Raw genomic sequence first — 14,749 nt, 5'->3', positions numbered from 1 at the left:
GAGTCATGGTCCACCACAAGCACTGTGGTGTTTGTCGTGGTCCATCGTGCGAGCCTATGATCGAATGGTCACGACATGCATAGATGCACGATCATGCACGATCAGAGCGTTAGGAGATCTCGCAATCACGATTGGATGGTAGGTGAGCATACATGGGCGTGATCGGGCAGCTAATTGGCAAACGAGCATGAACGAGTACGATGTGTGTGATCAGATGATGATGGAGGCTCTGTAGGCGTGATCCATTGGTCGAGAGGGTCATGTGGCATGATCAGGCTGCTTGGAACGTGCTTTGAGTTCTGTTAGAGCTCCAATATGCATGAAACTAGGCTTTGGATCCTTTAAAAGGAGGCAGACGGCAGAGCATCAGAGAAGATTGCGTGATAGCAGCTTGGGAGTAGCTATGAGAGCAGTGGGGACCTTCTAGAGGGATTTTGAGAGCCTTTTGAGAAGGTTTTAGCTTCTTGTTAAGAGAGATTGATGTATAAAGCTTGAGAATGTGTGATCTTCTCTTATATTTGTAGTTATCTTCCATAATGAAGCTTTGCATGCCTCGTGGAGGTAGGTCTTATGCTAATCCACGTATTTAATTTATATTATTTATTTTTCTCTTTTATTTTCTTTCTTCCTCCTGTGGTATCTACATCGTCACCAACATTGTGATTTTGAGCGGAGATCCATATTTCACACGAGGGATCCTCCCAACAGGCTAGAAACAATCAACAATTAATTGGCATTCCTTCAGACTTATTGGAGGTTCTAATATGGAGTATATTTTGACCATCTCGATAATGATCAAAGTGTGACTGTATTGACATGTTCGACCTTATCACCTTAGACATGGACGATCACATTTATTTGAGAATATTGGCAGTGGATACACCCACAACCCTTATCGTATGATTGAAGCAGTTGTAACCATGATAGCATATGGATAGCTATTATGGCCCACTTAATCACAATCTAGTTGTTGCTATGTAGTTATTATATATTCCGCTCATCTCGAAAATAGCTATCGACCTCCTTCATAAATATAGAAAGACAAAGGACCCTCAAGTAAGTCATCCGATAGCTTTTATTTTTTCTCTTCCTTCTTTTTCTATTGCATTATTCTTTAAATTTTAGCTGACTTAAGCATTGAAGAGTTCTTCGTTGAAAAAATTTTGAAAAAAAAAAAAGTATTTCAAGGCAACCGAGCAGCAGCAAATCTAAATCTTATTGGTCTCATTGTCATCTAAATCTTACCGATCTCAATCTGATTTGGAGTTCCGCAACAACAGGTTCCATATTTAAATTATGTATACTTTATGTGCACGGTTAATTTGCTGCAAGTAGTTTTCAAGGGAAAAGGTTGCGAGGTATCAATCTGTTTTGTCATTAAGCAAGGGATTTGGGATTAGCCTCCATCAAGGTTCGGTTTAAAGGGGTCGCATAGGCCAGCTAGGTTCGATCTCAAGAAAATATTCGGCTTCGCATGATTAGGCGTCATTTATTTTTGTTTAAATGCAATAACTTTTATTCAGATCATTTAGTTGAGATTTTCTGTGCTTCGTGTTTGATTTCAAGGGTCTAATTTTACCGCACGCTATTACCGTTCAAGTACTGGCCCAGAGGAGCTGATGGAACGTGTTGGGGGATACCCACCGACCGACCGACCGACTATCGGAGGGCCCGACCGGCTGGCGGCCCGACCGGCCGACCGACTATCGGAGGGCCCGACCGGCTGGCGGCCCGACCGGCCGACCGACTATCGGAGGGCCCGACCGGCTGGCGGACCGACCGACCGACTATCGGAGGGCCCGACCGGCTGGCAGCCCGACCGACTAACCAACGGCCCGACGGACGACTCTGACTGGCCGATCGTAGGTCGGGCGACAGGCCGACGGACGCCATCAGCGGCTAACTGTGGCCATTCCACGGTCCATTTCCGACCGACTAAACCCAGAGGTCCGGTAGCCGACCACATGAAGCTCGCCGACCGACGGAGGAGTCCGACGCCACTCTGCTGGCCACCGACCTTGGGTCGGCCGACTCCACCAACCACCGTACGGCCGCCAGACGTTGTCAGCTCTGACACGGACATGCGGCACAGTTACCTAGGGGCATTGTCCCGTCGAGAGCCGGGTCAACCCTGGTGATTAGACGGCTACACGGCGACATGACGTTTTCACGGCGGCTCTGACAGCCTACAGTGAGTTGACAGTTCCTCACTTGTCCGCGCCATTAATGACGGCGCCACACCTAGCTCCACTATATATACCGGGGAAGGCAACAGTGCAAGGGGTCGATCCGCCCGTCTCTCCCACTTACGCAGGCTCGCTCCTCCCCCTCTCTCTCTCTCTCTCTTTCTCAGAGCTCTCTGTCTGCATTTCACTGTTGCCCAGTCACCTCTCTGACTTGACCGTCGGAGGGTCCCCGCCGGAGCCGCCTCCGGTCAGTGCGGACTTCCTTTTGCAGGTGCACGCTCTCCGGCGATCGGACGACGAGGCGATTGGCCGCAACAGATTGGCGCGCCAGGTAGGGGACAGCATGACAAAGACAAGAGCTCAACGATCGAGAATCACTGGGTCGGCAAGGCGCTCTTCCCGTCGGGAAGAAGCCTCCCCGCCCCCACCGGCGGCGGAGCCTAGCTCTCCGCGCCCTGCAGTGACCACGGAGGCCCAGATTGCGGCCATCGTACGGCAGATGACCGTACTGACCGACGCAGTCAAAAGCCTCCAGCAACAACCGGCGGCCCGACCTATGCCTTCCAGGAGCAGCCGCCGACGGCCGCGCCGACCCCTGTCGCCTCCATGCGAGCGCTCCCAACAGCGCTCCCACGGAGAGGAGGAGGGGCGACCACGGCGCGACGACCGACGGTCCCAGCGGCCCTCTCCTTCCCCGTTAGAACGGGCGAGGAAGGAAAAGCGGCCGCGCACACCGTCGGCCTCTCTTTCAGAATCCTCCGGAGGCTCCACCCCCGGGGTCTCCCAGCATCGACGAGCGGACGACTACGAGCGACGGTTCGAGGAGATCGACCGCCGACTCGCCCAACTGCAGATGGACGGCCAGAAGTCTTCGAACGACGTCGACTTCCAGACCGCCCAGCCTCTCTCTCGACTGGTCCTCGATGAGCCGATTCCCAGTCGGTTCAAAATGCCGAACGTGGAGCCATACGACGGCTCCACCGACCCAGTCGACCACCTCGAGAGCTATAAAGCTCTCATGACGATTCAAGGGGCAACCGATGCTCTTTTTTGCATCGGCTTCCCCGCCACACTTCGCAAGGCTGCCAGGGCTTGGTACTCCGGTCTTCGATCGGGCAGTATCCATTCCTTCGCGCAGCTCGAGCACTCGTTCGTGGCCCATTTCAGCACCAGCCGAAAGCCGCCGCGAACGTCGGATAGCCTTTTCTCCCTCAAGCAGGGGGAAAACAAGACGCTCTGACACTACGTGGCGCGATTCAACGCGGCCACGCTCGAGGTCCGGGACCTCAACGAAGACATGGCAGTTTCAGCCATGAAGCGGGGCCTGAGGTCGTCCCGGTTTACTTATTCTCTGGACAAGACCCTCCCCCGAACATACGCCGAGCTACTGGAGCGCACATACAAGTATATGCCGCGGACGAAGGAGCGTCCGACCGACGCTTGGTCGAGCCCAGAGGTCCGAAGGAGAAGCGAAGAAAAGGTCGGGAGCCTGCCGAACCAAGCAGGCCCCCGGCCAATAGTCGGCTTTCTCCACCCCGACAGATCCAAAAATCACCTCGCCGACAGACTCCGAGGCCGGTGCGTCCCAGGTATGACTCCTACACTCCTCTCTCCGCTCCCGTGCGCAGATCTTGATGGAGATAGAAGGGGAAGAATACCTGCGACGGCCTCCGCCTCTGAAGCAAAGGGCCTCGACCATCGGAAGTACTGCCGGTTCCATCGGAGCCACGGCCACGACACCGAGCGATGCATCCAGTTGAAGGATGAGATCGAAAATCTCATCCGCCGGGGGTATCTCGGCAAATTTCGAAAGGGTCCGCCGACCCGACCGACTGCCGATCGACGCCCCCAGCCGACTGAAGAGGCGCCGACTAACCAGCCGACGGCTGGAGTCATCAACATGATCTCCAAGCGGCTGGGATCGGGGACGTCTACAGGGGGGAGCCGACGAAAAAGCCGCGCCCGGACGACGTGATTACCTTCTCAGAAGACGACGTTCGGGGCATCCAGACTCCCCACGAGACGCTGTTGTTGTGTCGGCGACAATAGCCAATTATGATGTAAAACGAATTTTTGTTGATAATGGAAGTTCGACAAATGTTTTGTTTTACTCGACCTTCTCCCGAATGCGACTACCGACTGATCGACTTAGTAGGGTCTCCACGCCCTTGATCGGCTTTGCCGGAGACACCGTCACGATAGAAGGAGAAATCACCCTGCCCTGACGGTCGGCACCGAACCACGGCAAAGCACAGTCTCCCTCATTTTTGCGGTCGTCCAAGTTCCTTCGGCCTACAACGCCATACTCGGGCGACCCGGACTGAACGCCCTCAGGGCGATCGTCTCGACGTACCATCTCCTTGTTCGATTTCCGACCAAAAATGGAGTCGGGAGATGCGCGAAGATCAACAGCTCGCCCGACGATGCTTCCAAATCTCCGTCCAAAGCGACGAGACAAAGGATCCCCTGACAATCGACAAACTGGATCAACGGGAGGAGGAAGAGCGGGGTTCGTCGGCCGAGCAGCTCGAGGCGATCCCGGTAGGAGAAAATCCCGACAGAAAAGTTTGGGTCGGGTCTCAATTGTCCGACACCGAACGCCACCGACTGGCGAGCTGCTGACGGCCAACGCCGACATATTCGCATGGTCGGCAGCAGATATGTCGGGCATCCCCCCAGAAACAATTACTCACCGACTCAACATCGACCCGACAATGAAGCCGGTGAGGCAGAAGAAAAGGTCCTTCGCCCCAGAAAGGCAGAAGGCCATTGACGAAGAAGTGGACAAGCTGCTCGAAGCAGGTTCATTCGGGAATCCACATATCCCGATTGGCTCGCCAATGTCGTCATGGTCAAGAAAGCCAACGGGAAATGGAGGATCTGCATCGACTATACCGACCTCAACCGAGCATGCCCGAAGGATAGCTTTCCACTCCCGAAGATCGACCAGCTGGTGGACGCGACGTCCGGATTTCGACTGCTCAGCTTCATGGACGCCTTCGCCGGGTACAATCAGATCCGGATGGCGCCTGAAGACGAGGAGCACACCGCGTTCGTGACCCCCAAGGGCCTCTACTGTTATCGGGTGATGCCCTTTGGATTGAAGAATGCCGGCGCCACCTACCAGCAACTCGTCAATAAGGTCTTCAAAACCAGATCGGTCGTAACATGGAGGTGTACGTGGACGACATGCTGGTAAAGAGCACGCAGATCCCGGACCATGTTCAGGATCTCGAGGAGACCTTCCGCACCCTTCGACGACACCGAATGAAGCTCAACCCGACCAAATGCGCCTTCGGGGTGACCTCGGGGAAGTTCCTCGGATTCCTCGTTTCTCAGAGAGGGATCGAGGCCAACCCTGAGAAGATAAAGGCGATCCTCGACATGCGTCATCCGAACACCAAGAAGGAGGTCCAACAGCTGAACGGAAGAATCGTCGCTCTTAGCCGATTCATTTCCCGATCAGCTGAAAGGTGCCTCCCGTTCTTCAAGACCCTGCGCCAGGCGAACGGTTTCTCTTGGTCGGATGAGTGCGAACAGGCCTTTGAAGACCTGAAAAGGTACCTGGCTTCCCGTCGCTGCTCGTAAAGCCGCAGGTCGGGGAGACCTTGTATCTCTACTTGGCCACATCTTCTGAGGCGATCAGTTCGGTGCTCGTTCGGGAAAACGAGTGCCGAACCCATCAGCCCATCTACTACACCAGCAAAGTGCTCCACGGCGCCGAAGCCAGATACTCGGAGACGGAAAAGATGGTTTTCGCCCTGACCGTCTCCGCGCAACGGCTCCGACCATACTTCCAGGCCCACGCCATCGTGGTACTCACCAACCAGCCCCTGAGGGCCGTACTGCGCCGACCCGACACATCCGGACGACTTGCTAAGTGGGCGATGAAGCTTAGCGAGTTCGACATTCAGTACCGACCGAGGCCTGCCTTGAAGGCTCAGGTCTTGGCCGACTTCATCGCTGAATGTCCGACGACCGATCGAAGGTCGGGAGCTGAAGGCCCGGGACGAGATTCGGTCTCTGAGCCAGACCCGATCTCCACCTGGGTACTTCACATCGATGGAGCCTCCAACGCTCAGGGAAGCGGGGCGGGCTCCTGCTCACGAATTCGGATGGGGTAGTCACCGAATACGCCCTCCGGTTCGACTTCAAGGCCTCCAACAATCAAGCCGAATACGAGGCACTCCTCGCGGGCTTGAGGATGGCGAAGGAACTGGGCGTCGACAGCCTCCGGGCATTCTCCGACTCTCAGCTGATCGTGGGGCAGGTCAAGGGCGACTTCGAGGCGCGAGATCCGACCATGATCAAGTATCTTCAGAAGGTAAAGGATCTCATGGCCCGCCTCGAGCATTTCGAGATCTCCCACATCCCCAGGACGGAGAACGCCCGTGCCGATGCTCTCTCCAGATTGGCAACGTCGGCCTATGATTCTTTGGGTCGGACGTTTGTCGAAAACCTCCAACAGCCGAGCATCGATCGGGTCGAAGAAGTACAGTAGCTAATGTCTGAACCAAGTTGGATGGACCCGATCGTCCGATACCTGTCCGACGGGACCAGTCCCGAAGATCCCGCGGAGGCCAAGCGACTCCGATGGTCGGCGTCGCAATATGTGATCATGGACGGCCGACTCTACAAGAGGTCGTTCTCCCTCCCTCTGCTCAGGTGCTTGGGACCGACCGACGCTGACTACGCCCTCCGAGAGGTTCACGAAGGAATTTGTGGGAATCACTTGGGGGGCAAGTCCTTAGCCTTCAAGGTCTTACGACGGGGCTACTACTGGCCGACCATGAGGAAGGATGCGGCAGAGTTGGTCCGAAGGTGCGAGCCATGCCAGAAGTATGCCAATATTCAGCACCAACCGGCCAGCCAAATCACTCCCATTGTCGCTCCATGGCCCTTCGCTCAGTGGGGAGTCGATATTCTCGGCCCCTTCCCACCGGCGTCAGGCCAGAGGAAGTTCATCGTTGTCGCCATCGACTACTTCACGAAGTGGGTCGAGGCCGAGCCCTTGGCGCAGATCACCGAGCGGAAGATGGAGGACTTCATCCAAAAGTCCATCATCTTCAGGTTCGGATTGCCGTGCACCATCATCACCGACAACGGACGGCAATTCGACAACCAAGACTTCAAGGACTTCTGCGCCAGGTTCCACATCTGTCATCGACTAACTTCAGTCGGGCACCCACAGTCCAACGGTGAGGTTGAGGTGACGAACCGAACCCTGCTCCATGGACTCAAGACCCGACTGAACGAAGCCAAAGGTCTCTGGGTCGACGAGCTGGGCTCCGTCCTATGGGCTTACCGAACGACCCCCCGTGTCCCGACCGGGGAGTCGCCGTTCAGTTTGGCCTACGGGACAGAGGCTATGATCCGCTCGAGATTGGCCTGCCGTCTTCAAGGGTCGAGCAGTACCACGAGCCGGACAACTCTGAAAGCGGAGGGCCGACCTAGACCTTCTCCCCGAACTGCGAAATGAGGCTCAAATCCGAATGGCCTCATATCGACAGAGGGTCGCCCGGTACTACAACGCTAAGGTCAGACCAAAGCTCTTCAGGCCTGGCGACCTAGTCTTGAGGAAGGCGGAGGTGTCGAAGCCCTTGGACCAAGGAAGTTGGCTCCCAACTGGGAAGGACCCTACAAGGTTGCTGACACCTTCGGCCCGAGGGCCTACCGGCTGGAGACCCTTGAGGGGAAGCCCATTCCCCGGACTTGGAACGCCGACAACTTGAAGCTGTATTACCAGTGAATTTTGTGGTTTGAATACAAGTTCAGTTTTAAATTTCGGAGTCGATACTCCTTCGACGTTCAACGATCCATCGGCCCCTTACCAGGACCGATGCACCTACGGGAGTCGATACTCCTTCGACGTTCAACGATCCATCGGCCCCTTACCAGGACCGATGCACCTACGGGAGTCGATACTCCTTCGACGTTCAACGATCCATCGGCCCCTTACCAGGACCGATGCACCTACGGGAGTCGACAGCCCGCGCGATTGTTGTCGCGACTTCCGACCAGGCTGCGGCCGGTCGAGGGATATTCGGCTTACCACCGTTTTCACACAACGCGACCTTAGTCGCACCCACAGCTTCCCGACCGATTGACGGCCGGTCGAACGACATCCGGCTTGCTACTATATGTCGGACGACACAGAACCCGACGCAAGAGCTTGGGGATCCGACTTACTATCGCTCCCCCGATGCTGCGCCGATCGATGTTCGACTGAACGCATCTACGGAAGTCCGACTACCGAACCTTTACCAGGTTCGGTCGGCTCCCGACTTAACAGATGCGCCCGACCGGCGACTTCAATTATTGGAAGCCGACCTAAAGTCGGGACACAAGCTACTTCGGAGCTGTGCAAGTCGGTTAAGTCCTACCGACTTATCCGAGTTGGCGACTTCTCTAAGTTGGTAACTAGTGTTCGACATTACAGCAATAAGAGACATTTCAAACAAAAGATACAAGAAAAAATAATTTCATTCATTGATCGAAGGAAATTACAAAGTCGGGCCGAAGCCCGATTACATGTATTTTCAAAAAGAAACAAAAGGAAGACGGTCGGCTGGACCGATCATTCGTCCTGGTTGATCTCTTCGACCGACGGAGGATCGGGAAGGATCGGCGTCTCGACCGTGAGCGGCGCTGGGTCAACGGCAGAAGGATGTCCTTCAGTCGGCAAGGGACCTTCGGTCGGCTCCTGCTCCGGGACGGCTTCCTCCGCTGGGATGACGCCTCCCGACAGCTGGTCGGCCTCCTCTTCGGTTCCCTCCTCTTCGGCGAGTAGCGGGACGACTCGGCTGACGTCCACCTCCGGGTACAAGGCATGGACGGCATCCCGACCGTCCTCGAACCCGACCCGGTAGGAGGCGAAGCCCGACTCGAGCATCTCCTCCTTGTACCGGTCGGAGGCCCGGAAGTCCTCAACCGCACGATCGGCCGACTCCCTCGCCGACCGTGCCTCGTCCTCGGTGTGGGCCAGCTCCTCCCTCGCCAACTCCGCCTCGGCCCTAGCAATTTCGGCGTCGATCTGGGCGATAAACAACTCCTCTTCGGCTTCCGCGAGCTTCCCCAGGCTGGCCCGAAGTTGCTCGCGTTCCCCTTGGAGTTCGGAGGTGACACCGTCCCGTTCGCGTCGAAGACGACGCACGACCCGACCTTTGTGCTTGGCCTCCTTCTTGGCCGACTTCAGTTCGGCCATAAGCCGGGAGACCTCGTCCGTCAACTTGGCCTCCCGGTCGACCGACTCCTGCAGTTGGTCGACCAGCCTCACTCTTTCGGCCTCGGCCGCCGCCGACCTTTCCTTAAAGGCTGCCCGAACGTCGCCGAACCTTCGGTATCCGGCCTCCAACTCGGACATGGTGAAGATCAGCTGCCGACGGAAAAAAGCTTCGTCAGAATTATGTGGCAAGCAAAGATTCTTCTAAGGAAAAAGGTGACGCGAAGCTTACCTCCACCATTGTCGGGTAGAACCGCGACAGCATCTCGGTCACCTGCCGAGACCGCAACGACTGCACGTCGGTAGGGAGGAGGATCCCCTGGCACAACCTCCTCGCAAGGTTGTGGTCGGCCAAGGCCGATGCACCCTCAGGGTAGTATGCGCTGGGGGGCATTGATCTCTCCTCCTCCGAGGGCTCCATCGGGGCTTTCCCCCGATCAGCTGCCCCGACCGATGGGGCTGGCAGCGATGGGACGCTGGAGTTCGACCCGGCGCCCCCCGTTGCGCCAGCGGACGCCTCCGGACGATGTTCGGCTTCCCGAACGACATCCGGCTCCACCCGCGGCGGCGAAGCCGCCGAAACTCCTTCGGCCACTTCCTCGGTCGGCCTCTCTTCGACTTGGACAGCCGGAGCCGCGAGGGCTATGATCGGCTCCGACCCCTCGGTCGCCGACGCTTCCACGGTCGGCGGGACTGGGGCTGGTCTCTTGGAAGGGCGCGAAGGGCCAGCCCCCGACGCTGGCCTCTTCCTCGCGGCGGCAAACTGACGAATTTCGGCATCGGTCGGCCTCATCCTCGGCGGTGTCCCTGCAAAACCGACCAGTGTCAAAGGCCGGACCAGAACTACCCTAAAGCCGAACAAAAAGAAAAGCTGGGGGATCGGACGATACCTATTCGGGGGACCAGACTCAGGCCGGCATCATGAGAGCTTGCTCGGTAACAAGCTCCCTCTGCTTCGGGACCGACATGTCTTTGAGTCGGTGGAAGTCCTCCCGGTCGTCCGCGTCGACCCGACTGTTGTCGTTGGCCTCAGTTCGGGGTACACCCCAGCGGGAAGGAAAGCCCCAAGAAGAAGAAGAAGAAACGAAAAAGAACTGGTTCTTCCATCCATGAATGGACGATGGAAGACCGGTTATGAAAGCAAGACCCTTCCGGGGGTTGAAGAGCCACCACCCTCGGGCCTTGGGGTGGGGTCGGAGCACAAAAAATGCCCGGAAGAGGGAAACGCGAGGGTCGGTCGGCAAGAGCTGACACAACAACGCGAAGGAGATTATCAGACGAACAGAGTTCGGCGCCAGCTGCGCCGGACAGAGTCCGTAGTAATCAAGCAGATTTCGGACGAACTCCGGAATCGGGAGCCGAAGACCCGCGCGGAGGTCTTCGACATATAGCGCCAGGTCGCCAGGCGGAGGGTTGTTGACCCGACCGCCGGCCCCTGGAGCGGAGAGCCGAAACTGCTTCGGGATGCGATAGTGCTCCCGAAGCTGATCGACATTCGGCCCCGAAAGCGAGGAAGCCTCATCTTCCGAGCCGATCGGGAGTCGTCGGTCGGGTTCCCCGACCGAGCTCCCTGGGTCGGTTTCCTGGTCATTATGCAGGAACCAAAAGAGCAGAAAGGGAAGAAGAAGGAGAAGAGGGGACCATGAACCCGATGGACCCTCCGGAAGTAGAGAAGAGCTCTGCCCGCGACGACCAAGAAATCGCCCGGACAGAGTTTCCCCCAGCAAATGGCGAGTGTGGGTCCTGGGTCCGGGAGGTCCTATATATATAGGGCCGACCGACGGCCGAGATGCTCCCGCGCCGACCAAAGACCTCCAGATGCGCGACGCGTGGCGCCCGCCGGTTGGTTGAGGATTCGGCGCGCTTCGTCCCGGGACGCCCGCACCGCCCTCATTAAATGCCGGAGCGGACGCCGGCCAACCACCATGACACGCGGCGCGCGGGGGTTGGCTCTGCAGTCGGCCGCCCGCGCCGGTCCGCGTTCCCGATGGGATGCCTCACCCGCGATCGGCGCCGAATATCCGATCGACTGATGCCGTATCATCCGGCGCCCGATCTTCTGACACCGACGTGATGACTGACGACGACAAGACGTGGCGTCTGACACCTGACGCCGGCGCGACTTCTGGCATCGACTAGACGTTCGGATCACTTGGATTCGTGAGGTGTCTGACAACGGATCAGCCGGCGGTACGGTCGGATCTGCGCATGCGACAAACCCACTCCCAGTCGTCCGGTCTTGCTACCCGAATGAAGGCATCGGCCAGCTCTCCACCCGACTTAGGAGTGGAGGGGGGCAACTGTTGGGGGATACCCACCGACCGACCGACCGACTATCGGAGGGCCCGACCGGCTGGCGGCCCGACCGGCCGACCGACTATCGGAGGGCCCGACCGGCTGGCGGACCGACCGACCGATTATCGGAGGGCCGACGCTGGCAGCCGACCGACTAACCAACGGCCCGACGGACGACTCTGACTGGCCGATCGTAGGTCGGGCGACAGGCCGACGGACGCCATCAGCGGCTAACTGCGGCCATTCCACGGTCCATTTCCGACCGACTAAACCCAGAGGTCCGGTAGCCGACCCACATGAAGCTCGCCGACCGACGGAGGAGTCCGACGCCACTCTGCTGGCCACCGACCTTGGGTCGGCCGACTCCACCAACCACCGTACGGCCGCCAGACGTTGTCAGCTCTGACACGGACATGCGGCACAGTTACCTTGGGGCATTGTCCCGCCGAGAGCCGGGTCAACCCTGGTGATTAGACGGCTACACGGCGACATGACGTTTTCACGGCGGCTCTGACAGCCTACAGTGAGTTGACAGTTCCTCACTTGTCCGCGCCATTAATGACGGCACCACACCTAGCTCCACTATATATACCGGGGAAGGCAACAGTGCAAGGGGTCGATCCGCCCGTCTCTCCCACTTACGCAGGCTCGCTCCTCCCCCTCTCTCTCTCTCTCTTTCACAGAGCTCTCTGTCTGCATTTCACTGTTGCCCAGTCACCTCTCTGACTTGACCGTCGGGGGTCCCCGCCGGAGCCGCTCCGGTCAGTGCGGACTTCCTTTTGCAGGTGCACGCTCCCCGACGATCGGACGACGAGGCGATTGGCCGCAACAAACGCATGCTTGTCTTGTCCTATTCTATCTATAACGTACGGATAGATAATGATGGGAGAGCTCATCACGTAGGGCGATGTAACTAGGATTCTATACCACGGTCAAAAACGATCCCAGCCAGCATGCATGTACTGCGTTATAATAATAACAGCCAGCAACGTAGCTAGATGGAGGCTGCACAATTCCAGCATCACTCGGTCTTGGCGCACCATCGAGGTACGTGGCTCCCGCCGCTTTGCTTTTCTGAAGCCTTCTCTTTCAAGGAAGATTCCAAAATCCACGTGTAGAGCCTGATGTCACATGTTGCCCCCAAACGAGTCCACATCGCCCTGGACGGCTCGACTAGCACGGCCACTAGCGTAAGTGTAACCTACCTCCATCGATGCCTCTGGGGAACAAGCCAAGCCTGCAACACACCATAAGTACTACTACCGGTCCCGGCCACTCCCCTCCTTGTTCTTCAAACTCTCTCTCTCTCTCTCAAATACATGCAGAAAGAGAAGAAATGGAGAAGAGAAAGAAGTTACGAGTCAAGAGAGATCGGTGCAGGCAGTCCCCTAAGAGGGATGCCGTAAGCGGCGGCGGCGCCAGGGGCATCAACCGCCGTCGCCCTCTCTTCCGAGGGGTCCGCATGAGGAAATGGGGGCGATGGGTGTCGGAGATTCGGGTCCCGAAGAGCCGCACCAGGATCTGGCTGGGATCCTACTCCTCCCCCGAGAAGGCGGCTCGCGCCTACGACGCCGCCGTCTATTGCCTCCACGGCGACCGGGCGCGCTTCAACTTCCCGGTGGATCAAGGCTTCCGCCACATCCCCGAGGAGAAGCGCCGGGCGCTGGCCGCCCACGAGGTGAAGGCCATCGCCATGCGGCACGCCTTCTCGGTGCCGCTAGACAGCACGCTCATCTCTTCCGTCAATGTCGTACGATCTCCGGAAGAATCGTCGGCGTCGGCGTCCACCGGTGCAGCAGTGGTCGGTGCATGCAACGCCAAAGAGTTTGTAGCGACGGACGGGGATTCTTGGTGCAGGGATTTCCAGGGCCCTGATGGATTCCTCTTCATAGACGCAGCTGCCGTAGAGGAGGTAATGGAGATATTGGATTTGCCCTGATCAAGAATTCGGCGCCCATATATTTTCTCGTTGCAAGCGTAAAGGCACCCATACCCATATTTACGCGGATCATTAGTGTAGGATCGATCGTTGCTGCATGCTTTTGTTAATTATATCTGTAGCTACGTGTTTTCATCATAATATATATATATATATATATATATATATATATATATATATATATATATATATATATATATATATATATATATATATATACGCAAACACAGACACATTTTAGGGCGTGGTCATGTAGCTAGGTCCAAAATTATGCCTCAGAATTTCCATTGCCCGGCTAATTAATTAACTCCGCGTGATGGCACAATGCAGCTAGCCGGCAGTGATCCATTCAGCTGAATTGATCGGCTCATATATCTATATCTGTCTCCTTTATTTTCTGCTTGAGAGAAAGCTTAGGCGTCCTGTATAATTATAGAAATTCAAATATATCTAAACGTGCATTTCGCCCTCGCTTTATTCTACGATAGTCCTCTATAGTAATTTAATAATCACACAGTAGATATTATGAACGCATAAATTAAATTTAATAAAACAGATAAAATTCATTAATTGTCAAAAAGAATTTCCATTCAATGTGTGTTTTAAGCCAACTTTAGGTGGGGTGTTCTTTGAAGGATGGATTAAAATTGTATATCTTGTCAAATTTACCCAAAAAAAAACAAGATTCTTATGTCAAAATGGTGTGTCAGAAGTGTTATGCTTTGGCAGTAAGAAAGAAGATGACGAATGTGATATACAAAAGCTAACATCGTAGATTTACTTGACGGAATGATCAAAATCTTTCTTTTACTAAGATTGGTTCTTGATCAACATTATTAGTTTCTTTTTTTCTAAATCTTTCTACTTAATTTTCTTAATGTACGCAACTATATATTCTTTAAAATTTATAAAACATTAACCCCCAACTCAATGAGGAAAATATATCTATCCATATGGTGCTGTCATGTGAAATTTGGTCAAGTTACCTTGGTGATTGAAAGAAGCTGTTGCTCCAATAATAACGTGCACATCTCACCGCACGTCCTCTTGAATGGAAGCTTGGCTGGGCACAGAAGAAAGCAAATAGGATTAACAAGACAAGTGGCA

At 55.8% G+C, this 14,749-nt stretch overlaps 1 protein-coding gene across 1 annotated transcript; it reads left to right on the top strand.

Annotated features, from left to right (window-relative positions):
* The first annotated feature begins 12,939 nt into the window (after positions 1-12,939).
* Positions 12,940-13,770, top strand: LOC140859413 (ethylene-responsive transcription factor ERF015-like). The gene has a single exon (XM_073261111.1). The coding sequence runs from the start codon at positions 13,040-13,042 to the stop codon at positions 13,640-13,642; it is 603 nt and encodes a 200-aa protein (XP_073117212.1). The 5' UTR covers positions 12,940-13,039; the 3' UTR covers positions 13,643-13,770.
* The last annotated feature ends 979 nt before the right edge of the window (positions 13,771-14,749 follow it).

This window comes from Elaeis guineensis, chromosome 7 (genome assembly GCF_000442705.2).
Source record: "Elaeis guineensis isolate ETL-2024a chromosome 7, EG11, whole genome shotgun sequence".
NCBI classification, from domain to species: Eukaryota; Viridiplantae; Streptophyta; class Magnoliopsida; order Arecales; family Arecaceae; genus Elaeis; species Elaeis guineensis.
Note: the sequence above shows the minus strand (reverse complement) of the source record. Positions and strands in the feature narration are given on the sequence as shown.

What these genes read in the sequence shown, in the direction of transcription:
- LOC140859413 (XM_073261111.1), top strand. Translation starts at nt 13,040, where the DNA reads ATGGAGAAGAGAAAGAAGTTACGAGTCAAGAGAGATCGGTGCAGGCAG.